Source organism: Urocitellus parryii, chromosome 8 (genome assembly GCF_045843805.1).
Source record: "Urocitellus parryii isolate mUroPar1 chromosome 8, mUroPar1.hap1, whole genome shotgun sequence".
Lineage (NCBI taxonomy): Eukaryota > Metazoa > Chordata > Mammalia > Rodentia > Sciuridae > Urocitellus > Urocitellus parryii.
The window spans coordinates 17,173,562-17,194,252 of record NC_135538.1 but is presented as its reverse complement, the minus strand read 5'-3'; the positions used below and the strand labels follow the sequence as shown (position 1 = coordinate 17,194,252).

General features: G+C 43.7%; 1 protein-coding gene across 1 annotated transcript in view; it reads left to right on the top strand.

Moving 5' to 3' along the window:
* Ust (uronyl 2-sulfotransferase) overlaps positions 1–20,691 on the top strand; it is a 262,683-nt gene that overhangs the window by 175,306 nt on the left and 66,686 nt on the right. The window contains exon 5 of the mRNA XM_026401958.2: positions 1,577–1,730. Within this exon, the coding sequence (XP_026257743.1) occupies positions 1,577–1,730 (154 nt within the window). The remainder of the gene's footprint in view (positions 1–1,576; positions 1,731–20,691) is intronic.

Here is a 20,691-nt window from a genome sequence, read left to right as displayed (position 1 = left end):
TCAAAATTTAAAAAAAATTAAAAAGGGCTGGAGATGAGACTCAGAGGTTAGGTACCCTTAGGTCAATCCTTGATCCCAAATGAAAGAAAGAAAAAAGTACAAATAAACTGGACAAAACATTATATGAATAAGATGCTCAGAAAATCTTTGAAGCTCATATCTTCTGATGACAGAGCCCCTAATACTGTAGCAACGGAACAACTTGGAAGCGTGCACGCCTGGGCACACACTTCTTCAATCAGTCACCATTGTTGAGCACTGATGAGGCCACCCACTGTGCTCAGTGACATAGTTCTTGGCTGCAGGAGGGTCACAGTCTGAGGAGAGAGATAGGCATTCCAACACAGCACAGGAGGAGGGCTCAGGGTCAGAGGAGGTGAGGAGTGGATAGTCCATTGGAGATCATTGCTGGAGAGGTGACTGTGAGTCTGAGCTGGGTTTTGAAAGGAAAACCATCCATCAGCTAGAGAAGTGGGAGCTGGGGTCTCCCTGCCTGTTTTTTTTCTGAGCTTTATGTGACCCCTGACAGAATAGGAAGGCATTCTTATCAGAAGGTCACAGGATCACAGGGACCCTCAGGAGGGCTACCAGAGCATGAGCTTTACCCAGAGCCAAGACTTCACAGGACCCCTGCTTCCAAACAGTTCACAGAAAAAGGGGAGTCCTTCAAGAAAATCCAGCAGCCCAGTCACCATGGCTTGCAAAGCCTTGCTCTCAGACTGACTCCTACTATAGTTGTTCAAGTTTTGTAGTTGGAATGAACATGGAATGCCTAGATATTTATCTTTTTTTTTAATAGAAACCACTTTCCATCACTGCAGGATAATTACATTGATTTTTGATTCATTCTTCATATCTATTACAATTATTAATTTTCCCAGCTCTGGAATTGTCTTTCCATGGTTTAATAGCACAGATTCTGGAGCCTGATCACCTGACTTCATCTCTCAGTTCAGCCACAGTTCCCCCATAATATGGGGGATATTATGGTTTCTACTCTGTGGAGGTGCCGGGGGGCTTCAGTGAGTGGACATATAAAGTGTTAGGAACAAGGTGGAAAGATCACCCAGTGAATTGTGGCTGCTGTTAATTCCCTCACCGCAGAGCTCCTTGCCAGGGAGTGTTTGGATGACAGTGCAGAAGTACCATTGCACCCACCACAGCACCCAGCATCGACCAGTCCATTGAATTATTCACTAAGGGCCTGCTACATGCCAGTGGGTCCTGTGCCAACCAGTGGGCATCCAGAGCCCCCATCCTCAGCGTCTGAACCTAGAGAGAAGATCAGATGATGTCTGTGCCTTGATGCTGACTAGCAGCATGGCTTGTGTACAGTTAGACTATCAGCATGTCCTCCCAGCTTCTTGAAGGACCTGGATAAGATGTCACTATCTCTGCTTCCTGCATGAAACAACACACCTGTCAGCACTCATGCTCTGTGACGTGCTCGTGTGCACCTGGGCAGATGGGGCAGTCACCAGAGAGCAGGTTGACTAGAGGGAAAACCCTGTCCACTTTTCTTCCTGCAGAAGTGATGGGTTGTAACGAGCTCCCTGTTTGTGCATGTGTGTGTTAGGTTTGGAGGAGACCAGCCCGTCTACATCAACATCATTAGAGACCCCGTCAGCCGGTTTTTATCTAACTATTTTTTTCGTCGCTTTGGAGACTGGAGAGGGGAACAGAACCACATGATCCGCACCCCCAGCATGAGGCAGGAGGAGCGCTACCTGGTAAGTCCTGTTGTGTGTTGGAGGTGGTTTCTCTGCTTCCCTGAAGTGGCCAGTGATTTCCTAATTTTCTCAGCTTGTTTTTGGTACTAAGTAATAGATCATTCCTTGTGACTTCTGACCAGCACTGTCATGGTGAAGAACAAATATGTTTGAGGGTCTCTCTTAGAGGGTTGCAGGGTTTTTTTTTCTCATCCCTCTTCCTATTCAGTTGCCATTGCAACCCATAAGGGAAGTTTTTAAGGAGGATCCCCAGATTCCTAAAAGAACCTAGGGCTTTCCAGAGTCACTCCTCCGATAAGGGGCACTGTCATGACAATTGTCATCTCTGACTTCAAGTTCAAGGTTCTTTCCACCACAGCACAATAGGACATGCCAATACAGCAATAACTGTATTTCTGGACCTCTTTGGGGATCCTCAGCTCCATAAAGGATGTTAGTCTTGACCCCAGTAATTGTTACCAAAAATGGAGAGCAGGGCTGTGTATCTTTCTTCCAGCACTGGAATAAAAGGTAGGTTTCTCATCTTCTTGTGACTGTGTTGGCAAAAGTTCTCTGAGCAGCTGAGAGCCCCATGTTTAGGAGATGGAAATGCTGGTCTCTGTCTGGCATGAGCTGATGGGTTCCTCCAGATATCCTGGGCTTACGGGCACAGGTAGAGCAAGAAAGAAACATTGAGGGATCAGTCCAAACATGGCCCCCACTGCAGCAAGATACATGGTACCTGCCCCGTCTGCTGCCAGCTCCCCAGCATCAGCCATTCAGCTATAGACCAGTGGAGTTGCTCGCTGTGGCAGCACATGGCCCAAACTCCTGTGTCCTCATCGAATTCTTCAAAACATAGTAAAAGTATGTGTTTAGGGTGTGGGAGCATTTTTGTGTATCACCTCAGTGTCACTGTCATCTTGAGAACTGTGACTAGAGCTGAGAACATTGCAATCAGAGAAGCAAAGCATCTCATCCAGAGCTGTAACCCAGGCAGTAGAACTGAGCCTTTCATTCCCTGTGCAGTACAGGTCAAATGCCCTAATCTGAAAATCTATAATGCTCCGAAATCTGAAGCTCTTTGAGTCCCAGTATACCATACCTGACTTTATGGGACAGGGCTCAGTCAAAATGCAGACTCACTAAAAATACTGTATAATATGACCTTTGCCCTATTTATATAAGGTATATATAAAACACAAGTAACTTTCATGTTTAGACTTAGGTCCCATCTCCAAGATCTCATTATGTATATGCAAATATTCCCAAATCCAAAAAAGTCTGAAATCCAAACCACTTCTGGCCCCAGGCTTTTTGTATAAAGGATATAAATCTGTATTTGTATTTGTTCAACTATAAGACTTCAATGAAATATTTTGATGATGTATTTTTAAACTGGCTTTTATCTATTTTTGCTTTAGGTTTTGGTTTTTGTCTTGTTTTATTTTTTTTTAGTTTTTGATGTTGAAAGCCTTAATTTTTGTCTTTAAACCACATGTTAGGAAGATGGCTGTATATATTTCTCTAATAACAAGTTTATATTCAAAGCATAGAACCACTGACTAGCAGAATAATGCCTTCTCAAATTATCTTTATTGTTTGTGTTGGATCTTGATTAGTATACTTATATCTTCTTTTAAAAACAGAGTACATTCCATTTAACCAAAATAATATTTCAAAGTTCTGATTTAATCCTGATACTAAAAAGGCTAGAACCGAACGATAGCAGAAAACACTGAGAAGCCAGAGATGGAAACTAGTCGTGAACTCTGTTCTTCCAATAGCAATGCAAGAGTCAAGGGGAATGCCCTAGGTTCTTGACCTCTGTCTAGCTTTTTGGCATCCTGTAAATCATTCTGTGCAATATGATTTTCATGCATTCATATAATAAGCCATAATCATTAGAGAAATTACAAACAGAGAGAAATGTATTTAAAGAGCTCAAAAGGTGTTGAAAATTGGTAGTAGATAGTCTTATGTTTGTGTTGAGCTGGTCACCCCCTTGGGGATGTGACCTGAGCCATACCAGTGAATTCCCGGTAGAGATTCGCCCTTTTCCAAGTGTGAGCACTATGTTCTGGGAGGGTCATCTCAGATGACCTCATCAGACAATTTGTTGGCAAGGCCTCTTCAAGGAAGCACTAAGCTCCCCAAAATGATCAAGCAGAAAGTTGGGGTACTGGGATTGAGAGGAGAGAGACTCAATTCCTTCACGATCTGCCCAGAATACACTGTTAGAAGGCTGATTTCTTGTTCAAGGATAGCTTATGTGAAAGAGGCCTATTGCTCCTCTTCATCCTCATCATCATCTTCCCCTCCTCTTCCTCTTCCTCCTTATTCCTCTTCCTCTTCTTTGTTGTCATCCTCGTCCTTCCCCCCTCCTCTTTCTCCTCCTCCTTTTCCTTTCCTCCCTCCTCTTTCCTTCTTTTCTCAATAGCTAAAACTTTTTATTCCCTTTTCTTGATCCCATTAAACCCTTGATATAAAATTGCCCCTGTCATAGCCTTTCCTTGTCAGAGCCCAGCTGTTCTGTTGTGTGATTCAAAGGAAAGGGTTTTTGTGTCTCTCTGGGGCATAGGCAGCTGTAGGGAGTCACTGTCCCCTCATTGAGGCCTTGCCTGGGGCGAGAGCTAATCAGTGCCAACCCTGGCTGTGCAGGTCACCCTCTCAGGGGCTCTGCACCAAGCAAGGACCCTCCCTGCGTGCCACATGCACTTAAGATACCAGACTGGCCTGAGTGGATCCACCAGTTTACCACGCTAGTCCAGGTCTCCATCCTCTGAAGCCTCTTGGTTTATCCAGTTGCCAAAACCCGGCTGCGTGTTCTTGGCTCTGAGCCTTGCAGAGCTGCTTAGCATACAGCTGAGCTGGCCTTGAGCTTGCTGGGGGGGGGGAATGGATGGTTTTCCTGGTGGAAAGTAAAGGGGTCTAGGTCTACATGGGCCCCTGGAGATGAAGATGATGTTGGCATTTCACAGGTGCAGGAACAAGCCTCGGTGGACACAGGTCATGGGGCCCACAGGGGTAGAAGCCAGTCCTCTGACTGCCCACTCAGACCCTACATTTCACTTTCTGCATGGTCAAGGGAAAAGAGGACTGGGCCCAACCCCACACTTTATGAGCAAACTCGTTTGTATGTTACATCATCTGCACCACTTTACAAAGACACTGCTGTTAAAACGATTTGTTTTCAAACATTCAAGCATCTTATAGGTGTTCTCTGTATTTTCTGAAGACAGCTAGGTTTTCCCAAGCTTTCTATTTTCCTTCCAAACCATTCCTTGTTGCATTTATCAGAAAATAATTTTTAAGTAAATTAATATGAACGTAGACACAGTTGACCGGTAGCACCCTACCAAGGAAAGGCTGTGGTCATGGGCTCCTTTGTCTGTCTGTCTGTCTAGAGCCAAAGTCTCAGCCCTTGGGTACCAGGGGGCTACCTCCCTTTTTGGTTTGAGAGCCATCTAAGCCCAGGCAGCTTTGGACACATCCTAGCACATGCCTCCTCCCTAGCTGGAGTGCAGGCTGCTGTACTCCCCGGGCAGGGGAATGCCTGGCACCCAGAACACCTTTAATGAGGGAATGAAGGACTTCAAAGGAAACGCAACATTGGGTTTGTAGGGGAGCCCGAGCCTCCCAGCCCTGCTGAACCACTTCCTGTTGCAGTCTCTGAGCTTCCATGAGTCTGAATTTCTCCTGTTGTCTTTTTTGCTCTGCCAGTTGAACCATGTGGGGTTCGCGCTTGCTATTCGCCTAAAACCTGGCCTTAAAACTTTTCATGGTGAGGTATTTTACACAGATACCACTTTGCACTTTCAAACTCCAAACTATGTCAAGTTGGGCTGCTCCCCAGCCAGCCATCGATGCCACCTCACTAGGCGATCCTCCACATGAAGAGGAGGGAAATACGGGAGAACATTTTCCCAGAGAGAAAACCGCCTCTGTGATGCTATTCATTCGACTTGGCTGTAAAGCATGGAAAGTAATGCATGTTTCAAAGAGAAGATGCGTAATTTACAGCTTCTTAATTCATAAAGAATTTCAGTGAATCATGTTGGCCCCATTGGATTCTGGAGAAGCCTGAAAATTGGCCAGAGTCAGCAGAGGTTTTCAGAAAGCTATGCATTTTAATCTGCTTGAAAGTTGTGGACTCTGGCCGTCCTTTAGCTCTGGAAATATACATGTGAAACACTGATGTGTGGAAATTTCCACTCCGTCCTGACCAGCGGAAGCTCTTCTGTGAATGAAACCTCAGGCTTTGCCTCCATTCCTACAGTGTCACTTTTCTTAAAGAAAAAAAAAAAAAAGGATTTGGATTTTCTGCTTTTTAAGTGTTTCAGCAAATATGTTTCCAGGGTCTTCAGAGGTAACAAGTGAAGTGCTTCATCTCCAACTGGTTTGAATTTGGTTTTGACCCAGGCTGGGGTAGGGGCCTAAGACTTGGTGTTCTCATGCCCTGTCTGAGCTGCCCTAGCTGCATGACGAGGCCAGGGATTTAGCCCTGACTCCTTTCCTCCTGTGTCACAGGATTGTTGGTGGATTCACCTGTACACAGAAGGGCTGGGGAAGATAAATTTTAGTTTTGATGCGTTCATCCCCTGGCTCTGTCAGTGACTCCCTACGATCCAAAAACGTACCCTTTGCTCTTTGGTGGCAACTCCGGAGGTGGTAGGCATCATTCTATTCGAAGCGACATTTTTTCTACAGTAGCATTCTATGGAAAGGGACATTTTTTCCTATAGGTTTGGAGTGTCCCTGCTAAGGGAGCCCACAGGGGCTGCTGTTTTCACAGGGCTTAGGACACCTGGGGCCATACCCTGAGCCATCGTCAGGTCTATGGGTTTCAAGTGGCCTCTCAAGACCCCGGGAACAGGCTTCTAAGGAAACGGCTGCTCTCTGTGTTCCCAGCAGCTGGAGATGTGTTTTGATCCCGGCCTGCTGGCAGACATTGGTCCCGTGTTTATTTACTTGGAGCTTGCGTAGGCACGGGGTTGTGGAGTCATGTGAGCGGCTTGTCCTCCCCATGTGAGGGGCGGAGGAGTCCCCTGGAGTCTGACGCTGTGCCATGAGGATAGGAGCATCCAGCGGCACCCGGGACAAAGGAGCCCTGCTTCAGAGACAGTCTCTGAAATCTGTTTGTCAAAGGTATTTTTAGAACCAAAGGCCATTTCTGGGGGGTTAGCATGATGAGCAGTATCCCTGGGGGCTGGGGTAAGCGGAGGAAGATGGGCAGAGGAGGGGAGAGGGAAGAGGGAGGCAAGAACTCCGAGGGGACTCTGGAGTAAAGGAGAGACATGAGAGAAAGCTTTGTAAGCAGAGAGGAAAATGCACCAGCCACCTCCTGAGCTGCCACCAAAGAGCATCAGCTGTGTGGGGGGCGGGGCGGGGGTGTCACCGGCTAGCCTGCTTCCCCTTGCAGCCTCCCTGGGTAGTCTGAGCACCCACGTGCCACCCCTCCTGTAGACCAGCAAGGCCGGCCCCGAGGCCAGATGGATGGGATGATCAAACCACAAATAAGGAAAATTGGGATTCTGTAGTCACTCAGGGAAAGGAGTTGTGAGAGCCATTGTGAGGACCAAAGTATACACCTGCCAGCCGAGACCAAGAAACGCCCCCACAGAGCCAGGCCCCGGAGGGAGAGCCTCAGCCACCCCAGAGTGGCACCACCAGAGTTTCTGGTGGGAAACAAGAAGTGTGCGCAGGCTCAGAATCTGTCCTGGCAACCAGATAGCATAGGTAAGCAGGTGGCCTGGCTTCCTGGCCTCCTTGAGTCACTCAATGACCAACGGCTTCCTTGTATCTCTCTGTAGCTCTTATTTAAGCTCTTCAGAGTGACTCCAATTTGTCCAGTCAACTGTGCTGCCCAGCTCCTCACAGGACATGCTTGGCCACTGTGCCACAGAGTCGTCTCCTGCCTGCTGTGGTTAGGGGCAGCGGGTGGGACAGGATGCAGCTGACTAGATGTAAAGCGCTACAGTAGTCCCCTTGCTGCTCTGACAGCTGAACACACACCCAGGAGATGGGCCACCAGGGAGTTATTCTCTCACAGTCTGCACGTCAGAATCCAACCTGGCTCTCACCGGGCTAAAGTCGCGGTGTTAGCAGCCAGATCCTTTCTGGAGGCTCTCAGGCAGGGTCCCCTCCTTGCTTGCTCAGGGGTTGACCCCACCCATTTCCTGTGGCTGTAGGACTCAGATCCCATTTTCTTGCTGCCCACCTGAGCTGAAGTCCATTCCTGTTTCGTAGAGGCCACTGACCTATCTTAGTCCGTGGCCCTCTTCCTCTGTCTTCACAGCCACCATTGGCAGGTGGAGTCCCTCTCGAAGCTTCACATCTCTCTGTCTTCTTCCATTTCACTTCTCTAACCCCGAATGGAAGTGCCCTCCACTTTTAGAAGCTTAATATTATATTGGACCCACCCAGATAACCAGGATAACCTCCCTAACTCAAGGACCGTAACTTCAGTCACATCTACAGAGTCCCTTTTGCCATGTAAAGTAACATATGCATGATTTCCAGGCAGTAGGGCATGGACATCCTGAGGATCAGTTATTTCACCTATTGTGACATCATCACAGGACTGAGGGGACTGAGGAAAGGCTGTGAACATGACAGGCTAAGAGGAATGTGTCCTCTCCCACCCACAGGTGGGCAGTCTGCACTGGCTCTCCACTGTGTCAGGCTGCCGTGCAGTGGCCCCAAACCATGACTTTCCTGTGCCTGCAAAACCAAGTGACAAGTCATGCATTGTGTCATACATTCTTCAGTGACTATTCATCCGTTCATCCATTCATCCAGCCAGCTGGCCAGCATTCAGCGTTCAGTTCTGACTTAGTACTGTCCACGTGGTAGGCACTAGAGTAGGAACTGCAGATAAAACATTGAGCAAATGTAGACACATGGTCTGTCCTCATGAGCTCATGGACCTACCAGGGAGACAGGCATGAATCCCTAAACCATACAGATGTGCAGAGCAGCAACTGCATCACATCCTGCAATGCAGACAAGCACCTTCCAGGCATGGAATGGGGGCACTTGGCATGTCTAGAAACTGAACTGAAGAGAAAGAAAAGAAAGAAGAGCATCCAAACATGGGGACGAGCACATGCAAAGGTCCTGTAGCAGAAGGGAGCACAATGAATGAGGGAGAAAACCAGGGAGGCTAGAGCAAGAGGAACTAACTGATAGAGAAGCAAAGAGCTTAGTTCCATGACATGGGCAGGTGGGGGTCGGGCCCCATAGAACCTCATCAGGCCCTGTCCAAGAACCCTGGGAAGGCACTAAAGCAGAGGAGCCATCTTTATATGAGATCCTGAAACTTTCACATTTTGGGGGAGAAAAATCACTTTGGCAACAACATATAAAGTAGAGGAAGGCCCCAAGTACATGTGGACAGACCAGTTAATCAGAGGCTACTCTAAATGTGAGAGTGACCACAGAGCAAGTATTTCAGACAACCAATCATGTCCAGGGAGCAGCTTCAGGTGGGCCAGAGTGGCTTGGGAGAGCATCTACACAGAAGTGCTCGACAAAGCACTGTCCTTGCAGTTGCTCTGCCTGGTTAGCCACAGAAGCCCCAAACTGAGAAATCGTAACTCCAACAGGGAGAGAGACGACAGTTCTGAGCAGCAACACAGGAGTTGTCATTAGCTGGGTCGTCTTTAGTTAGCAAAGAGTGATGCAGACACCTAGCAACCTGACAAATGAGGTGCGGATGTGGGGATGTCTATGGGGAATCTGTAGGGACAGGTGCAGACACGGCAGGGGTAAGGAGGGAACTTCTCCAGCTGAAGTGACGCTCTAGAAAATGTGCAAAAGCCTGAGAACTACAGGCTGCTCCGGGTGACCTGCCCACTTGGCTGGAGCAGGGTTTGGGGGAGTGAGGAGCTCAGGGGTGGAAAAGTGTTTCTCCAGATGTCCCTGCAGGGAGAAAGCGGCTCTGCTCCAGCTCCTCTGACCTGCTTTCTCCATAGAAGGTCCCATCAGGACCATCAACCACAAGGGCTGCCAGAGTACACCAGGTGCATCCCCCTGGCCACCTGTCAGCTGAGCTCATCTGCTCTGGGCCCCGCCCCTCACTATGAGTCAGCGGAACCCGCTGCAGCTGTGCCTGGCCACTGGAGATCAGTGCTGCACCCCTGCTGGGCCAGGTGGCTCCATTTACTAAGGTGGTGGCAGCAGCCTTGGCTGCTCCGGAGTCACCTGAGGGAGGTTTACACACCAAGATGCCTGATCCCACTTGGGCAGATTCTGGTTTAATTGGTCTGGGATGCAGCCTGGCTTTGATACTAAAAAATATTTTAAAAAATCAGAAGTGATGCCAAGGTGTACCTAAGACTGGGAACTTAACCACCCATCCATTCTTGGCTGCATTAGCTAGAACTGTTTTCACTGAAACACCTGCAATGTCTTACAAACTTACTTTCTTATCCTCTGCCCATTTGGAAAATGCTGTATTTGCCTTCTTAGAAATGTTCTATTTGCTAGGCTTTTAATTGGCACCTGCAAATAAATGTCATTAAGTTGGATGACGTACTGCAGTACCTGCTGTATCTGTGAATACCCTGTATGCCGTCCATCAGTCAAGCATTCTTCTAAAATCAAAGTGGGGAGTATTTATTATTCTGCAAAGAGTATATCACTGTGCACTTAAGGTTTCACTTTTGGAAGCTACACTTTAGACATCAAAACAGGAGTGAGCACTTTGATGAATAAAGTATTTTAGCCCGTGGACATCCTTTTATTTAGGCTGATAAGGCACTTGGAGTCCATTGCCATGTCTTCAAGGGGACATAAGACATTCTTTATTTTTTTATTTTTTTAAATTTTTATTATTGGTTGTTCAAAACATTACATAGTTCTTGACATATCATATTTCACACATTTGATTCAAGTAGGTTATGAACTCCCATTTTTACCCCGTATACAGATTGCAGAATCACATCGGTTCCACATCCACTTTTTTACATATTGCCATACTAGTGTCTGATGTGTTCTGCTGCCTTTCCTATCCTCTACTATCCCCCCTCTCCTCCCCTCCCCTGCCATCTTCTCTCTCTACCCCATCTACTGTAATTCATGTCTCCCCCTTGGTTTTTTTCCCTTTCCCCTCACTTCCTCTTATATGTAATGTTGTATAACAATGAGGGTCTCCTTTCATTTCCATGCAATTTCCCTTCTTTCTCCCTTTCCCTCCCACCTCTCGTCCCTGTTTGATGTTAATCTTCTTCTCATGCTCTTCCTCCCTGCTCTGTTCTTAGTTGTTCTCCATAAATCAAAGAAGACATTTGGCATTTGTTTTTAGGGATTGGCTAACTTCACTTAGCATAATCTGCTCTAATGCCATCCATTTCCCTGCAAATTCCATGATTTTGTCATTTTTTAGTGCAGAGTAATACTCCATTGTGAATAAATACCACATTTTTTAATCCATTCATCTATTGAAGGGCATCTCTGTTGATTCCACAGTCTAGTTATTGTGAATTGTGCTGCTATGAACATCAATGTAGCAGTATCCCTGTAGTATGCTCTTTTTAGATCTTTAGGGAATAGACCGAGAAGGGGAATAGCTGGGTCAAATGGTGGTTCCATTCCCAGCTTTCCAAGAAATCTCCATATTGCTTTCCAAATTGGCCGCACCAATTTGCAGTCCCACCAACAATGTACAAGTGTACCCTTTTCCCCACATCCTTGCCAGCACTTGTTGTTGTTTGACTTCATAATGGCTGCCAATCTTACTGGAGTGAGATGGTATCTTAGGGTAGTTTTGATTTGCATTTCTCTAACTGCTAGAGATGGTGAGCATTTTTTCATGTACTTGTTGATTGATTGTATTTCCTCCTCTGAGAAGTGTCTGTTCAGGTCCTTGGCCCATTTGTTGATTGGGTTATTTGTTTTCTTATTGTTTAATTTTTTGAGTTCTTTGTATACTCTGGATATTAGGGCTCTATCTGAAGTGTGAGGAGTAAAAATTTGTTCCCAGGATGTAGGCTCTCTATTTACCTCTCTTATTGTTTCTCTTGCTGAGAAAAAACTTTTTAGTTTGAGTAAGTGCCATTTGTTGATTCTAGTTATTAACTCTTGTGCTATGGGTGATAAGACATCCTTTAAATGCAGGACAATTCATATGAAGATATAAATGCTAACTAAAATGATGCGAGTGAACAGACCTGTACTTGAAATATGGAAATGTTCTTTAAATGCAGTCAGGGAGTTTGCGGTTTGATGAAGCAAGGGGGTGAAGTTCACATAAAATAAAAAACTAATGAATCCATTTATTAGTGTTAGAATTTTGAATTCCATACCTACACTTGTTTTACAGAAGTTGGCACACCACTAGATTTGTCCCCAATTTTCTCTGCCATTTGTAATAATTTTTCTTTGCTCAACTGTTTTACATACACAGTATAAACTCCCCAAAGGCCGAATGACCTCCAAACGTGTTCTTAAAAATATTTTGCAAAGTCTGAGACCAAAAAAATAAATGTAAAACATCTAAGAGATTTATTGGAATCTCAGCTTGAATTCTAATTGCAAGTGCTTATGAAAATGTCAATATTAACATGAAATAGCTGGCAGTTTTTCTAATAAATGTAAATTGAATTAGATAGTGTGTAATTGGAAAAATACTCGCTTCGCTCAGGCTCTCAAAACAAGCCTCAGAATCTGTTAGCCAAAGCAGTCTTGCCCTCTAATGGCTAGAAATTGAAGGACAAAACTAAATACTGTTGACTGCAGGGAACATAGAAACCAAGAAGAGGGAATGGCTGACCGTTTGTCACCACATATATCAAGGATCTCTGCAAAGGATGGGCACCATATAGGTACTCCCATGAGCATACTATTATTATTATTATCATTGTTATTGTTGTGGTGCTGGCGATCCAACCCAGGGCCTTGTGCATGCCAGACAAGCTTTCTACCACTGAGCTTTACCTACCTCACCCAGCATGGGGGCAGAAAGATGGAGAGCCAAGGATATGCCCAGTGCCTTGGAGCTTTGGGGTGCTCTTCAATATAAACAGGTATTGCAGATGCCCCATCTCCTACAATGCAATTGAAAAGTCAAACTTGCCTTTTATATTAAAATATTTAAATGCCTGAGAAAGTTACAAAATGAGTAATCAGGTCCAGAAAGTGTGAGAGTCATGGTTCATAATTAATGAGATTTGCAAAGCATAATTTAACAAACTATTTTTTCTTCCCTTTTATGATTGACTAATGAGTGTCACAAATAGAATGGAAATGATACCAGTAAATGTGGTCTGGTGGGAGTTTAGTAGGAAGTTTGATTTTATCCCATCTGACATTTTTCATCACCTTTTAGGAAAGCAGCTGAGAATGAATGGTTCAGGTGGGGGTTCCTCTAGCTTTAGAGTCACACAAGGATGGCTGCTCTTTCTCCGACTGTCAAGTCAAAACACTCCCAGCTCTTGAAATTAGCACACCTCTTAGATGGGACTTGTTAGAAGAACCATCACATGTATAAAAGAGTTATCAAGTTCAACAAGAAAAGTGGAGAACTTTGATGACAATAAATCTTAAGATAAAATTGGTGGCATTCCATAACTGAGCACTACTCATACCCTGTGAGAATAAAAAATGTGACTACAACCAAGGCAATAAGATTAGCTTTGGCTTTGATTATTATTAATCTCTTTTTCTCTGGGTAATTATTTCTCAGTGTGGATTTGTATTTTTTCTACTTGCTCATATAGTGCTTCCTAATCCTTCAAATTATTTCATGTCTGCATAAGCCTTATGTTTTTAACTAAAGTACCACTGATGATAAGGCATGATCTCTTTCTAGTCTCAGCACCCATCTCCACCCGCTGTTGAACACCCAGGAGCAGATACAGATGTGTGTGGTGCACCTCGAATGTGCAATCTCAATGTATTTTGAGCCACACTTATGTGCCAGGCACTGTCATGGAAATAGCTGTGACATGTGTTCCTATGTCCTGCCCTACCACCCTACCACACACAGCTCCTCCTATATTCCGTTATCAGTGAGAGACGCCCCCATATGTTCAGACACCCAAACAAGAGACTCTGAGCCTTCCCTGCCTGCCTTCTCTTCCCCACCCCCAACTCATATGCAACGGACTCTTCTCTTGGTCCAATTCTGTTGCTGTAACAGAAGGCCCAAGACCAGGTACTTTGTAAAGAACAGAGATTTGTTTGTCTCGTGCTTCAGGAGGTTGGGAAGTCCAGGAATATGGTGGGTCATTAATCAGTGCCAGCATCTTCTCAGTTTCTGCTGAGGACTTTGTGCTGCTTCAACTCAGGTGGAAGGTGGCAAGGCAGGTAGGCACACAGAAAAGGGAAAAGGTGATCAAATTCCCTCCACAGGGGACACATTCCCACAAGAAATGCATTCATGAGGCTCCACCCCCACGACCCAAACCTTTCACTAGGCCCTGCCTCCCAACACGGCCAGGGTGCACATTCCAACACAAGTTTTGCAGGGGGCAAACTATGTTCAAGCCACAGCAGGCACCGCCTTAGCCCGGGATCTCCAGAAGAAGAGCCTGATGTCCAAAGTGCTGTGGAGGGAGCTGGTCCACAGACAGCCATCCCAGTAAATAAGAAGGGGGGCTGCAGAGAGATATGGGCAGGTTTAACTTTATTACCACCATGGGCAAGGGAAGATAAGCCACCAGGACTCTTGAAGGCAGAGTGGAGTTTACTTGAGAGAAGAAATAAGGTAGCATGAATCGATGCTTTTTCTGTCATTCATTAAATTTGCCCTTGAACCATTAATTCCTTCATGTCTGCGCTCTGTTCTTTATAAACCTCTGTTCTTCATGAAAAACCTAATCTTAGGTATTCTGGACTGTGGAGTCACAAGTCACACTGAGAATAGAATGCAGGGGACACACCAAGCTGCCAAGCCTCAGAGTTCTCAGGTTGCTTCTCTGTGAAGCTTGTGGCTATGGCAATGGCTAAAGGACAAAGTGGCCAGAACCATGAGACCAGAATCAGTGTCCAATAGCTCCCTCTCTACCTTCTCTCGGGTCAGCCCCAGCAGTGGCCATTGACAAAGCCCTCCGCATTTCTCACCTGGACATCTGCAAAAGCCTGGGAGCTTATCTTCTGACCCTAGTTCATCTCCTTCCAACCCGTGGTCAAAGCATCTAGGGTGCAAATCTGATCCTGTTGTTCCCTGCAAAAACTCTGCTGTGGCTTCCCACTCCCTACATGTGATGTAGCTGTCACCATGATTTTTATGATTATCATTATTTGATCAAAAAGCATCACAATCCTGTGCAAATCTAAAAAATATCTCAATAAAATTTTGATTAGTAGAAAATATCATGTACCAATAGAGAAATGATAGGTTAATTAATAACGAACCAAGGAAAAATTGGAGCGTTAGAAAACATAGAGGGTAAAAAATCAAAAACTGTGGAAGTAAATATATAAATTCCCCAGGAATGTGGTGGACGAACACAAACAATTGAAGAAATCACAAAGGAAATGAATTTTAGATTTGTCCTTGTGAAAATTAACAGTTTTATTACACAGTTATAAATAATGCTATAAGGCAAACCAAAGGGGGACAACAGTTGCTGTCATTAAGACAGAGAGTTAATTCTTTAAGACATAAGAGCTTTTACAGATCAGTGTCTAAGAAAACTAAAACCCCAACTGAGAAATGACAGATTCTAGAAAATCTAAAAATTATTCTGCCTCACTCATAATTTTTAATTTGCAAATTAAGGTAGTAAATGATTTTTAAAATGCTTAACTTTCACCCCACTGCGGGGTGGAGATGATTTATAACATTTGCCAGTTTCTATGGTGTAAATATTCTCCATGTTGTGAGGTCAAGCCACTAACGTGACATGACAGAACACAGCAGTTAAGAGACGTGCACGTGTCTTTTTTCAGCTGTTAGGAGTGGCTCCTGTGCATCTCTGACTTATGCACAGTGCTGTCCAGTCTGAGAAGTGAGAAATAATGCAGGATTTTAAACTGCACCTGTGTCTTCAGGAGTGAAGTTGACCATCTTCTCATCCATGTAAGGGACATAGAATGACATTTCCCTTGCTCCTCATATCCTTGCCCAGACTCCTAACATTCCAATTTCTAGGAACTCTATAGAAAATTTTGGAATTAACCCATTATTTGTGATATGACTTTGCAAATATTTTCCTGCAAGTTTGTGATCTCTTTTCTTTGTGGTGTTTTTTTTTCAATAAGAAATTTTTTATTTCTTTGTATCCAGATTTATTGACATTTTTATGTATTATGGCTTCTAAGTGTATACTTAGAAGAACTTTTTGACTCTGAAACCATAGAAAATATTCTCCATGGAATCTTCTGAGTTCTTTTTTGTAGTTGTTGTTGTTAATTCATGTTGAATTAAAATCTTTAATCCGTCTGAAATTTATAGTACTATCAGGTGTAATGTTAATCCACTATCTTTTCTCCCCAGATTGTTAACAAATTATCTCAACAACATTTATAGAATAATTCATCTTTTCTCCACTAATCTAGTGTCACTTTTTCTGTATAATAAATATTTAGTTTTAAAGGGGTCTTTATGTTTTATTTTGTTCCATTGGTCTGTATTTGAGGTGCAGGAGAACTCTGGTCTGTGTATTGTGTGTGTGTGTGTGTGTGTGTGTGTACATACATGTATGCAAACTATTATATAATTACATAAGATACATTTATTATGTAATATACAATAATATAATGTTTATCAATAGATTTTCATGAGATTCTTTTCTGTTTACCAGATAAAACTATATTTCTAGCTAATAATGATAATTTTCTTTCTTTTCTCTATTTTTTTTTGTAACTCTCATCATCTTGCTATGATCTAGAACAGTGCTAAATATAATGGTGATAAGAATTGGTTTTTTACAGGATTCAGTTGGTCAAAGTAAAAATTAAATAGCTAGTTGTCAACCTTTGTTCATGTCCACTTTTTTCCTACCAGAGCATAATGTTTAGGATCCAGATTTCATAGACTGTAGTAAATGCAGAACAGACTCATCATTGACACTTTTGCAATACAAAGGAATGATGAGAAACAACTGGCGTCTGAAGGTCAAGTTAGGTGCACTTTTGCTTTGCTTTCAATTATGAGAGCAAATGTAAGAATGGATCCCTACGTGGGGAGGGGGCTGGGGCTAGGTTTCACCCATTTCTGACACTGAGATCTTGTCAATTGTAAAGCCTTCTTTGACTTCTGGGGTGAGGGGAGCTGTCAAAAAAAAGGTGGGTGAGGTCTTTGAAATGACTCTGCACATATGAACACACCTGACATTAGAAAAGTGGGGGACCTTTGGCTGGGTGAGGGACCCAGCCCTGTGGTCAGATTTCAGTCTCCATTGAACTACAAATATGGAAGCAAATGAACCAAGATCCTGGAAAGGAATGTTGATGCCTGGGCTGGGTGATATTGCTCTTTGTGGTTTTGGACTTGAGAAGCACAAGGGAGAACTTCAAAGTAGCTAAATCCTCCCTCCGCCACGTTCACTCTTAGCCCTGTATCGTGAGCAAGCCCGGACTGTTCATTTTCCTTTGCTTTTGCAAACCAAGTTGACATTGAGGGAATAAACCCCTAACTTGAATTGTTTTGATTTAATCTACATCTGAGACTTTAGTTTGTCATTTTGGCTACTCCCCTGGTTACGTTTAGATTGTTAAGATCATAAAGTAGTGTATGCCTTTTACCTTTATGTGCAAACCCCAGGGTAAAACCTGAGTAATTCTTTCTTTATTTTGGATGATAGATTCTGTCTCTGGCCCATCACAGACTGGCTCCTCCTGCCTCACTCTGTTTCTTTTCTTCCATGGATATTCTGCCCACATTTTCATTAAGGATGAAAGGATACCCCATTGGGTATCCATTTGTGAAATCCATTTCATACAAATTGCCTTGTCTACTTTTATCCAATCTGATCACTGAAGTTACTTAAAACTTTTGAATAAAATACTACATCACCTATATATATGTGAGCCTGGTTTAAAAAAAATGTTCTTTCTTCATACAGTGGAACCTCATTTTCCCTTTGGAATGTCTCTGAGCTTCTCGCCCTCTCTGTGGATGCTGCCTACACCATAGCCTTCAAATTCATCAAGTATGCAGTAGGCAGCCTCCAAACTAACCTCGGGTTCCAACCACTCTTCCTGGCCTCCGCGTGGCAACACACTGCCAGTTAGTTTTCTGACAGCACTTCACATCCTGCCAGCTCACCCCTGCTCAAGAAGCTCGGTGCTTCCTCCTGTGATGAATTCTGCAGTGCTCCCTCCAGCTTTCAGGACTCTTGCTGGTCTGGACCCATCCTGCCAATTTTGACTTAATGCTTTCCCAAATAAATGCTAATTACACCAAGTTCATCACATTCTCTTTGGAGAAAAATCTCATTTCCATTTTCATTCTCATACTTACACTGCCACCCCAAGTTCTAAGGCCATCAGCTCTTTCTTCTTTCCATCCATATCCTAGCCATCCTCCAAATTCTCACCTCTGGTCTCTCTTGGTCCCAACTTTTGGGACACCCTCCCTTTCTAGAATTCTGGAGGCTTTCTTGTGTGTTCTGCTTGTCACTGACTATTGGGTTTACACTGTCTTCCAGGTACTGCTTTGTATTTGAAGATCTCATTTTATCCTCATAACAATCTGAGGAGGAAGGTGTAATTATGATTTTACTTTAGAGAAAAGAAGCCTGATGCTCAGAGAGATTAAGTAACTTGCCCAGAGTTAAGTCACACCCATTCATGATGGAACTGGGAAATGCAGGCAGATGGGCTTCACAAGCCATGTTCTTGATTTACAGTTTGTAAAATACATGATTGTGTCAGCACATCCATCTCAAGCCTCCCCATTCATTCAGTTTGCACATCTGTATTTTATGTGCAGGTATCTCAGTTGTCTCCAGAGTACTGTTGGCCATGAAACTGGACTGATATTTTTAGACTATAAAATGTCTGTTGGTGTTGATATAAGAAGATAACTGAGACTACATAATTATAAAGAAAGAGATTTATTTTCTCATGGTTCTGGAGACTGGGAAGTTCAAGAGCAGGGTGCTAACCTCTGGTGAGGGCTGCTTTTGGCTTCTAATCGCTTCTTCCAGAGGGAGGAGTGTTGTGTGCTCACATGATGGAAGGCAGAAGGGCAAGTGAGCAGACCATCCCCTCCCCCACTAGGCCCTGCTGTGAGAATCTAATCTCATTCACCAGGGTGGCCAGTCACCTCTTAAAGGGCCACCTCTGAATACTATCACATAGGCAACACCTGAGTTTGGAAGTGGATCCATCACACCATAGCAAGATGCTTAATTGTCCTCAGAGAGGTTTAGTCATTGCCCCTGAGGATCTGACAGGCTCTGCCCAGGGGACAGTGGGCCTCATGGTTCTTCGACTACAGGTAATAAAATTGTTATGTCAACTTAGTTGAATACATATTTTATTTTCAAAAACAAAAGAGACACTTTTGTTATGTTTAATAGCCTTAACAAATAGTACTTTTAAACTTGAAAGGTTTATGAGTACTTACTTAGGTACTAATCTTAGTAAGTCAATAAAATGTCCAACAAATCTTTGAAGTTTAATTTCCAGAATGTTTCCTTTTCAAGGAAAAGTACTTCTATAAAAATGGGATAAGACATTATGTGTTTCCTACCCTATACCTAAAGCTATTTTGGACCTCTTTCATCCAATGTTGATTTTAATGCTTTAGATGAAAGAAATCTCATCTAATTCTAAGTGTTATTAGTGAGAGCCAAGTTTCTACAGAGGACAATTTGTGCTTAATTTATTTGCCAAATCACATTTAGTGCTTAGAATGTTAAGATTCAGTCAAAATAAATGATTTTACATCAAGGGGTGAGTTAACACCAAGGTTTTAAAGGACTATCCTTTAAGAAACCCAAAGCACCTCATTAAGTCTACAGTCTTCAAAAAAATATGCTGTTCTCCAAGATAGTTTTATTAGTACCATTTTGCAGAAAGCAAAGCTGTGGCAAGAAGCAATTAAAATGTTTACCAGCATTTGTTGGAATGGTGTACTATGGAAGGCTTTGACTTAAGAACAGGTCGCCATTGGTAATCAGAGGTGGCTACAAACAAGACAAGAAGCAAATGATCCACAAGCAAGAAGCCAAATACCAGAACAGGGTTTGTCATCAAGGTCCTTTAACAAGGGGTCCCAGGGCATTGATAAAAGGAAACAAAATAGACCTCAGGTAGTCATAATGCATCCAGGTAGAAAAGAAACATATAGGTCATCTCACCTCAGCTGCTCATGTGAGTTGTTGGGACTAGAGCAAGAAAGAAGGAACCTCCCTGTGGATTCAGCCCTCAGCTGATGCCGTTGACTGTGGAGGCCAAGCCAAATTGGGTGTTCATCAGAGAAAGTGAGTTTAGGAGATAGAATGTCAGGAACAAATTTGTGAAGGACAAGAAGGTCATCAAAGGATATGTAAGTTCTGAAAGTAGATTATAAACTCCAGCTGTCTGGTAAACATTTGCAATCTTCTCAACTCCACTTACTAATCAGCCAAGTTCAGTCTAACCTCTGACCAGAAGAGGAGGACACAGTCATCTCCAGGTGACCAAATTAACCAAGTCATCATAGGTGAAGCTGATCATCACCACCACCCTGCCTGGTGCATGGACACACACACACACACACACACACACACACACACACAAATTTAGTGCCAGTTATTGAAATTTGAGGTGCTGTCTTTTAAGTTGAACTTTTTCCCCCTAGGTTCTTTGCCTCAAATATAAATAAACCCAGGCAATCCTACATTTTATTATCAACATCTTTTAATGAACCCACCCATCTGCAACTGGTTATGTACATCATGTGCATAAATGTTTAGACAATTTATATTTTGATACAGTCGATTCATTTATTCCTTCTTTCAACAAATGCTCAGCACCTACTCTGCAGTCAGCCTTTTAGCAGATGCTGAAGATGCACTGATGAAAAGCACAGCTGTGGTTCCAG